An 8,509-nucleotide genomic window follows, 5' to 3' on the forward strand; every position below is an offset into this window, starting at 1 on the left:
GCAGGACCCATAGTGCTGAAGGTAGAGTGCAGGCTGCGGGCAAGAGGACAGTGGAAAGGAGGCTCCGGGCACTGAAAGTCCACCCACCGGAGTGTTTCCATGGGCCTATGAAGCACCGGAAGCACACGCTCATCTGTGCCAGGACATCCATATCTATGCCCGTTTTATAGAAAGGTGATTGAATAGAACGTAGAAATTAATTTATACATATGTATATATACATATGTATACACATATTACTATCCCATACAATATATACATATTACTATCCCATGCAAGTAAAATTTTGCTGAAGATCATTCAACAGGAGCTGCTAGAGGGTCAAGCTGGATTCAGAAGGGGACGTGGAAGAAGTATCAGTGCTGACGTCAGATGGGTCTTGGCTGGAAGCAGCGAATGCCAGAGATGACTCTTTGTGTTTTATTGACTACACCAAGCATTCAATGGTGTGGATCACAGCAAACTAAGACAGTCTTGACAAGAACGGGAATTCCAGACCGCTGTGCTCATGAGGAACTTGTACATGGATCGAGAGGCTGTCATGTGAGTAGCAGACGGGGATACTGCAGGGTGTGTGTGGCAGGGTTGTACCCTCTTATCACCACCCTCCGGCAGACCATCCGAGAGGCTAGACTGTATGAACAAGAGTGCCGTGTCCGGATTGGAGGAAGGCCTAACAACCCGTGATGGGCAGATGACACAGCCCTGCTTGCTCACCGTGAGGACCTGAGCACTTGCTGGTGATCAAGGATTGCAGCCTTCAGTCTGGACCATGACTCTGTACGAAGACCCAACCCCCCCAACTGCTGCAGGAGGAAATGATTAAAAAATGGGGAGGGGTTTTCAGTCTCTGGGGCTTTGGATCCGGGTCCGTGGCAGCAGCTGTGAAGAAGCGAGGGTAGTCCTGCCCCTGGTCCCGTGGATCCAGCAGCCGACCAGGGTGGGGCCCCCAGAAGCAAGTGATGGCAGCAATTACGTGCTCCATCCACTGCATGGACAGACAGGAGGACGGACAGGTAGCTGGTGGGAGTTGTGTGACACCTTTATTTCTGGGGCTCCACATGCACAAGCAGCAGGCTCTCAGGATGGGGGTGCCCCTCAGCACCGCAGTCTGGCCTCCTTGAATAGGACCCGTGGGTCACCCAGTGCCTAGTCCAGTCCTGAGGCCACTCTAGGGCTGGGATACCTCACCATGTGGGGCTCAGAGCTCGTTGTGACGGCCCCTGGACACTCGGCCAGTCAGGTCCTGCAGGTGCTTCTTCACCTGCAACAGAGAGTGGTCCTCAGTGGGCTCGGCGTTGGCCCCATGAGCCCTGAGCACACAGCAGAGGAGCCGGTGATGTGGGGCAGGGACTTTGGCCAGGAGAGACAGGCCCCTCTCTGCCCTGGGGCCTGGCTCTCCTAGGGGGTGGGTGGGAGCTAGTCTCACACCACCCCAACCCCTGACCCAGATAGCCTAGGGCTGGCCTTCTCTAGATGTGCTCCCGGTCCAGCGTGATCTGCTGCCTGTCTGCAGCACCAGGCTCACTGAGGCGCAGCCGGACCAAGTGGCCAGTCAGTTCAAAGGGCGAAGACTGCCCAGGAAAGAGGCTTGGGTGGGGGTGGAGGGATCCAGCCCGAGGAAGGATGGATCTTGGGCAAGTCCCTGTCCTGCTTCCAGACCAGCTCCTGGGCCCTCCTCTGGCAACACGCACGGGTCCCCCCGCCTCCCCCCATCCCCACGTCAGCCGCGGCCCCGCCCCACCTTGTAGCCAAGCTCCCGGGCTTTCTCCTCCAGCATCGCGTACTTCTCGCGGCTGCGGCTCAGGTGCTCAGGGTCCCCCGCGCCCTCCACGTGGCGCAGCTTCTGGTGAGAGAGCTCCAGTTGCTTCTGGTAATGCTGCTGCTTCTCCACCTTGACCTCGAAGTGCCGCAGCTCCTCCTGGGGCGGGGCCAGGGCAGGCGCAGAGCGGCGGGGTCAGCTGCATGGTTCTGGGGGCGGGCTCGGGCTCCCCCATCCCGCGTGCTTGCATGTCCCCATACGCTCCCAGCCCCTAGGCCCGGCTTACCCGGAAGGCTTCCAGCTCCTTCTCCGTGAAGTTGGCGGCCTTGGCTAGGTCCCACAGTTCCATCACCCGGGGCTCCTCAAACTCTATGGGGGGTGGGGGCCTGCGTGAGGACGTGCGTGCTGACACCCTCGCCCCTGCGCGGGCCCTGTGTGTGCCAGGGAGCAGTGGTAGGGGGGGTCTGTTTTCAGTGGGGGCTCGGGGTGTCCCGAAGCAGTGCCCCAACCCATTCACTGAGCCCCCAGGACGGACTGCCCTTTGCACCCCAGGGGCAAGCAAAGGTGCTTGGCATTGTGATGCCACACGGCCGCCTGCAGCTCCCAGGCCCAGGGCAGTCCTGACCCCACACACCTGCCACAGGTGTGTGCGTGTGACCAGCAGGTGCACTGACCCACCCACCCTGCAGCGTGCCCGCAGTGCGCGCTCAGGGGCCGCCACTCAAGGAGGGGCGTAGGAGATGGACAGGGCGGCCAGAACTCGCAGAGGCTGACCGCTGTCGGTGCCATAGCCCTGGTGGCTGACTCTGCGCAGGCGCTCGAAGCCCTGCTGGAGGTGGCGGTGGCGCTCCTTGAGCTCGGCGTGCCGGCTCTGCAGCACTTCCTCCTTGAGGTGCGTCATGTCCGACGGGCTGATGACGTTCATGTGGATTTCTGTGGGGACACAAGCCAAGCCTCTCAGGACGAGCCGTGCGCGCGGCAGCCATGTGAACGCTAGGGCCCACGGAACTGCAGCGATGCTGGACCCAGGGCCCTGACCTCGGGCGGCACCAACTGTCCGCGTGGGGAAGCCAGCGCAGATGAGGCGGCAGCCATTGGCTGGCTCCGCCCCAGCTCCCCACACCTGGCCGCCCGCACCTTCAGTCCGGCTGAGGGTGTCCAGCAGCACGTTGTACTCGTGGACTTTCTCCCTGTGGTGGCGCAGCTCACGCCACAGCTTGTCCAGCTCCTCGCTGGAGAACTTCCCTGAGGTCTTGGCCTAGGATGGGGATGGGGAGGGGGACATAGCGGACAGGGCTGGCAGCTGCCCATGCCCCCCTGTGGCCACAGGCTGGGATGGGACCACAGTACTGTGGGCAGACCCTGAGACCAGCACTGCTCAGCCCTGGCCTTGGTAGGAGGCTGCAGTTAAAGAGAAGCAGCACCCCCGCCACACACACATTGGGCCCTTCTCTGGCAGACAAAGCCCCACCCCCTTCAAACCCCAGGTGGACCCCCAGGTGTGTGTGCTGGGCTGTGCAGTGTGAGGATGCCCACTGGCTCTTCCCCCACCCGGAGGGTAAAGCTCCCAGCCTGGCCAAACGATCAACCCCAGGGCCTGCCTTCTTGGCTACTTGGGGGCCCTATGCAGGCGAGGCTGAGGGGGCAAGAGGAGGAAACAGTGCAGCCTTATGGGGCCCCCACACTCGAGGTTCCCATGGCACAGACAGTGCCTCTGTGGGACACACGGGGTTGGGGATACCTTGTGCCACAACTTCTCCAGGCGGGGGTCCTGCAGGCCCTGGTCAGGAGCATGGTCCTGCAGGAAGTTGCTGTCTGCCACCTGGGCGTCCTTCCTGCCGTCGAGCCCGTACTTGGCCAGGATGACTAGCAGAGAAACAGCCTGTCAGCGGGGCCGTGCCCTGCTCTGGGACGCCACTGAGGAGCTGCTCTGCCTGGGGGTGGCTGGGTGAGGGGACAGGCAGTCAGGCCAGGCTGCTTCCGGCTCCCAGGTTGGAGGAGGGCAGAATGAGGCCAAGTCCCCAAAGAAGGCCACCTACCTGCTGCCCACCCAGACTCGAGGCTGGTGGGGGATCCATCAGGAAACACCCCCTCAGGGGGCCTAGCTTCCAAGTGGGCTGGACATGGCAGCTTGTGGACAGGCCTATGTCCGGTTCTCCCAGTCCCCCTGCTCCCCACTTCCCCTCAGTCCTCTGGACAGGCTCCCCCACCCCCAGGAATCACCTTTGCCACCCTGAACAATGTCACAGACCCCCCCCCCCATCTGAACCACAACCCTGTGGAGGCAGTGTCCTCTCCTGGCACCCCTCCTGTGCCCTTCCAGACCCAAGTACTCACTCTGCACACCCCACCCTCGGCCCCCCTCCTTCAACAGTCAACCCCACTGCACCCCTCACTGCTGAGGGGTTGGGATCACACTGATGTCCAGTGCTTGGGCTCTCCTGGGCGTGAACACTCCTCAGCTGCTGAGGGGCCCAGGGGAGGGGACACTGAACACTGGGGTAGGCGGACACCTGCTGCCTCCCTCCAGGAAGACCCTGCCCTTGTGCCCACAGGAAGTCTTGACAGGCCAGAGGTGGTTTGAGAAACCCCCAGATTCCAGACCTGCTGCCTGCCCCCAGCTGCTGTCCTCAGGGCCAGCGTCCCCCCAGCAGCTGTCCTGGGTAAGCCCGGCATGGTGGGCACTGGGTACCATTGAGGTTGCGGACGAGCCGGGCCTCCTTCTCGCCGTCCTCATCCAGTCCGTCCACCTTGAGCTTCTTCCAGTTGAGCTCATCACGGTCCTGCACTCTCAGGTCGGCGTGGAGCTCCGTCAGCTTCGAGGGGGAGAGGTGGAGCTGGGGGAGGGGGAGAGAAGGGGGGTCCAGGGACATCACCTAGAAGCCAGGGAGCTGTGGTCCTGATGGTGCAGGCCGTCCCTGACCCGCCACACCCAGTCCAGGGCCCAGTAGATCATATCAGCACAGTGAGCTGCCGCCATCATCGCCCATGGTGCCACAGGCTACCCTAGCACCGAACCCCCCACCACGGAGGCCACTAACTGGGGTGGCCCTGCAGGGTGGTGAGAACTGCCCGGGCTGGCTTCCAAAGGTGCCCTTCTCACAGAGAGGAGCCCCGGTGTTCACCACCAGGTCAGCAGTTCAAAACCACCAGCATCCAGGCAGAAAAAGTCACAGTCCCGGAATACCCCCGGGGCAGGTCTACCCTGCCCTCAAGGTCACTGAGCAGCACTGACTCAGGCACTGTCAGCTTCCCCTTTCTGCAGCTGCAGGGGTGGGGGTGGGGGCTGATTACCCACAGTGACCCGGGGCTCCTTTCTCTGTCAGGGGACCATTAATAAATAATACAGGGAGCAGAGCTGTCAAACATTAGCCCAGTCACCATCCGGGACCGGGTCAGGGCCTACACTAACTACGCCTAGCCACTCCACACCTCCCTGCGCTGGCCGGGCCCCCTCCTGCCGAGGGGAAACGAGGATAGCAGGGACAGGCCAGCAGCTCTGGCCCGAGATCTGGCTGGGGTGCCCGAGCACCTGTGTCCAGCCCTCGTCTTTGGGGTTCGGGAAAGCTGAGCTGTGGTCCTAGTCTCCTCATGCCCTCTTGCTGGGCAGTGGGGGCACTGGCCAGGGCGCAGAGAAGAAGGTATGGGCAGTGCAGGGCAGTTTGAGCAGACACCTGTGTCCCAGTGCCCTCCTAAGTCACTGTCCTCCACACCCAGATGCCCCCACCCCTTTGCCTCCCCTCCAGCCTCCCTCCCTGTGCTCTGCCCCAACCCCCCTCCTACTAAGAGCCTGAATGCCCAGGGCCAGTCCGTGTCCTCCATGCCCAGCTGCACACCAGGCTCAGAGGACAACCCCCACCCCCTCCTGGTATAAGCCCACATGCACAGGGCCAGATCTGTGTCCTCCAGGTCCAGCTGCCCCTGCCCCTGCCCCCTCCCCTCCAGCCTTCCTCCCCCTGCTCCACACCCACCCTCCCTCCCTGTAAGAGCCTGCATGCCCGGGGCAAGGCCAGGGAGTCTCCATCCTGGAGCTGCCATGCCAGCGTAGTGTGGACCTGCTGGAGCTTCCCCTAAAATCCGCAGCCTGGCAAGAGCGGGAGCCCCCAGACGCCCAGTGCAGCGGTCTTGCCAAACCTCGGGCGTCACACTGCTGCTAGGAAACAGGAACTGCCTGACTCTGCAGAGTTCGAGCCCAGATGGGCCACAGGGCAGGCTCCGGGCCCCAGTGAGGGAGGGTGGGTCCCAGAGGTGTTTGGACAGAAGTGGCCCCACCCCATGCCCACAAAGGGAGACTTAGGATGCAGCACTGGAGGCCGGCTGTGAGTGCAGGCCTGCTCACTGGCCTCCCCAGGATGTGGGGGTGGGTCTCCTGTCTCCCTGACACACCCGCCCGTGCATACTCGAAAGCTTCCTAATGTAATGTCACACTTCAGAAACAACGAAGACTAGTTAGTTTCACAAAGCAAGGACACGACCTCCTTGGGGGTAGAGGAGGTCACCTGCCCCAGGTGAGTTCCACCAAGGAGGCTGATTCAAGAAGCGTCTTTGCAATGTGCGCACAGGGCTGGGCTCTGGACAGCAGGACAGGGACTATAGGCACCCCTCTCCCCCCAGCCCTCACTGACCAGTGACCACCAGGGCTCCTGTCCCCCAGTGCTCATGCCACTCCACCCTGGGGCCCTGATCTGGTAGAATGAGACCAGTCTGGCCACCAAGGGCTAGGTCTACCTACCTCACCCACTCAGGAGGTAACTCAGCACCAGCCCCCCTCCTACCCTTCAGATTCTGTCCCATGGGTTTCAGGCCTGGGGGAAGTTCCCCTCGGCCTGGAGCAGAGGACGCTGCCACCTGAGCGGGGCATCCAGAACCCGCCCAGGCCTAGGGTCCCAAACTGAGCTCTCAAGCCCTCGCCCTGCCAGGTAAGAAAGATAGGTGTGGGCCTCTCCAGGGTCCGTTCCCTGGCTGACCGGCACCCATGGGGCTCAAGGACACGGACCGGAAGCAGCACTGGGCTGGGGAGGCCCCTGAGAGCCTGGACATCAACATGGCCCCTTGGGGGCTCCCCTCTACCCCCTGCTTCTCCTCTTTCTCAGAGACCCCAGGAAACATCATCAACAAACTACCGCCCTAGAGTCCATTCTGACCAGAGGCCTCCTGGGCAGCACATGTCCCATGTCCCAGGAGCAGCCAGCCTCTGGATTCTCTCCCAGGGCGGCTTTGAACCACTGACCTTTCTCCCAAGCCCTCAGCCCTTGGGGGAAATCGCCATTTCCCTAAACACACAAGAGATGGCCATCCCTCAGGGAGCATCTGCTCCTCCAGCCTCACATGCTTCCCTCCCCTGGTGACCCCCATCTCCCTGCGTTGCATCATACCATCGTGTTTTCTGGATTTTCTAGAAACGGAATGGTGGTGTGGGGTTCATGCCTGCCTGTGGGCCCCGCCCTGCCCGGGGGAGGGGGCTGAGCGTAGAAATGAGTTCCAGAGTGTTCCATCCAGGCCTCTCTGCTCGTAGGGTCTGAACCCCCAATCCTCCGTAAGCAGCCAAGGGGATCCACCCTTCATGCCCCGGGGAAGTGTGATGGAAAAGGAAGACAGAGACCTCCAGGAATCCAGGAAATCCTGACAGAGGTTCAGCTGCGCCAGCAGTCAGCGCTGGCCTGAGGACCGGGAGCTGATATTTGGCCAGCAGGGCTGGGGACAGACTGGGGGAGCTGACCCTTGGCCAGCGTGGCTGTCTACAGCAGGGGTCTCGGCAGCCCCCAACATCCAGGGTTCTGTAGGGATGAAGCCTCAGCAAGGAACAGGGGGCGGGGGGTAGGGTCGGGTCGGGGAACTGGGCGCACAGGGAGAAGGGTCTGCAGCCCCCACGAGCAAGCCCCAAAGGTCAGAGTCTCGCCCCATGGGAACGGAGTCCTATGCCCCCTATCTGTAACAGGGACCCCAGCCCCTCCCCTGTAACGGGGAGCCTGGCTCTCATCACCTTTACTGGGGAGCCCTCGCCTTCACATTTAACAGGGAGCCTCAAGCCCATTTGCAATGGGAACCCCACCTCCCACCTGTTACAGGAGCCCCATTACTACCTTTAACAAGGACCATTCCCCCACCTATAGGGACCCCAGGCCCTCACCTGTAGCGGGACCCCACCCGCCCTCGGCGCTCACCCGCTGGGCCTTCTCCCACAGCTGGTTCAGCTTCTCCATCCGGAAACCCTCTGGCTCGCGCTTCGGCGGCGGCGCGGGCTCGTTCTTCTCCCGCGAGTACTTGCCGCCATGGCCGGCCGCGGGCCCCAGCAGCAGCGCCAGCAGCGGGAGGACCAGCAGCGGAGACGCCATCCTCACGCGCCCGTGAGCCCGGCCGCGCGGTACGCCGGGAGAAACCCTCGGCCCCGCCCTCCTGCCCCGGCCCGCCGCGTGGCATTCTGGGGGCTGTAGTCCCTCGGCGCTCCGTCGGCCGAGTCGCACCCGCCGGCGGACTACGCGACCCAGAACGTCCTGCGGTGGCACGTGGGCGTTGCCCAGGCAACCGCGTCTGGGCCCTGGGCTCCGGTTGAAAGTGCGGGGCCGCCGCTGTGACCCTGGGAGTCCCGACTGCTATGGCTAGCTGACCTGGAATTCGGGAACTTTTGGGGGGGTGTAGGGAGATGCTGAAAGAACCCGGAAACCAGAGTCTTCCCTCTGAGATGTGTACAGGGAGTGTAAAGTTCAGAAAGCAGGGCCGGATCTGGCTGAAACCTTCTAATAGAGT

The 8,509-nt window shown here is 62.4% G+C and overlaps 1 protein-coding gene across 1 annotated transcript; it reads right to left on the reverse strand.

The window, feature by feature from the left end:
- Positions 1–1,021: 1,021 nt before the first annotated feature.
- On the reverse strand, positions 1,022–8,130 carry LRPAP1 (LDL receptor related protein associated protein 1). The gene is made up of 8 exons (XM_075544644.1): positions 7,927–8,130; positions 4,455–4,599; positions 3,504–3,628; positions 2,900–3,020; positions 2,537–2,695; positions 2,049–2,131; positions 1,745–1,921; positions 1,022–1,264 (listed from the first exon to the last, which is right to left on the reverse strand). The coding sequence occupies exons 1-8, from the start codon at positions 8,095–8,097 to the stop codon at positions 1,202–1,204; spliced, it is 1,044 nt and encodes a 347-aa protein (XP_075400759.1). The 5' UTR covers positions 8,098–8,130; the 3' UTR covers positions 1,022–1,201.
- Between the last annotated feature and the right edge of the window lie 379 nt (positions 8,131–8,509).

Source organism: Tenrec ecaudatus, chromosome 3 (genome assembly GCF_050624435.1).
Source record: "Tenrec ecaudatus isolate mTenEca1 chromosome 3, mTenEca1.hap1, whole genome shotgun sequence".
In the NCBI taxonomy this organism is placed as follows: Eukaryota; Metazoa; Chordata; class Mammalia; order Afrosoricida; family Tenrecidae; genus Tenrec; species Tenrec ecaudatus.

Coding starts and splice junctions, on each gene's coding strand:
- LRPAP1 (XM_075544644.1), bottom strand. CDS start 8,097: ATGGCGTCTCCGCTGCTGGTCCTCCCGCTGCTGGCGCTGCTGCTGGGG. Junction 4,600..7,926: donor TGTGGGAGAAGGCCCAGCGG/GTGAGCGCCGAG, acceptor CCCCTCCCCCAG/CTCCACCTCTCCCCCTCGAA. Junction 1,922..2,048: donor AGGAGCTGGAAGCCTTCCGG/GTAAGCCGGGCC, acceptor GCCCCGCCCCAG/GAGGAGCTGCGGCACTTCGA.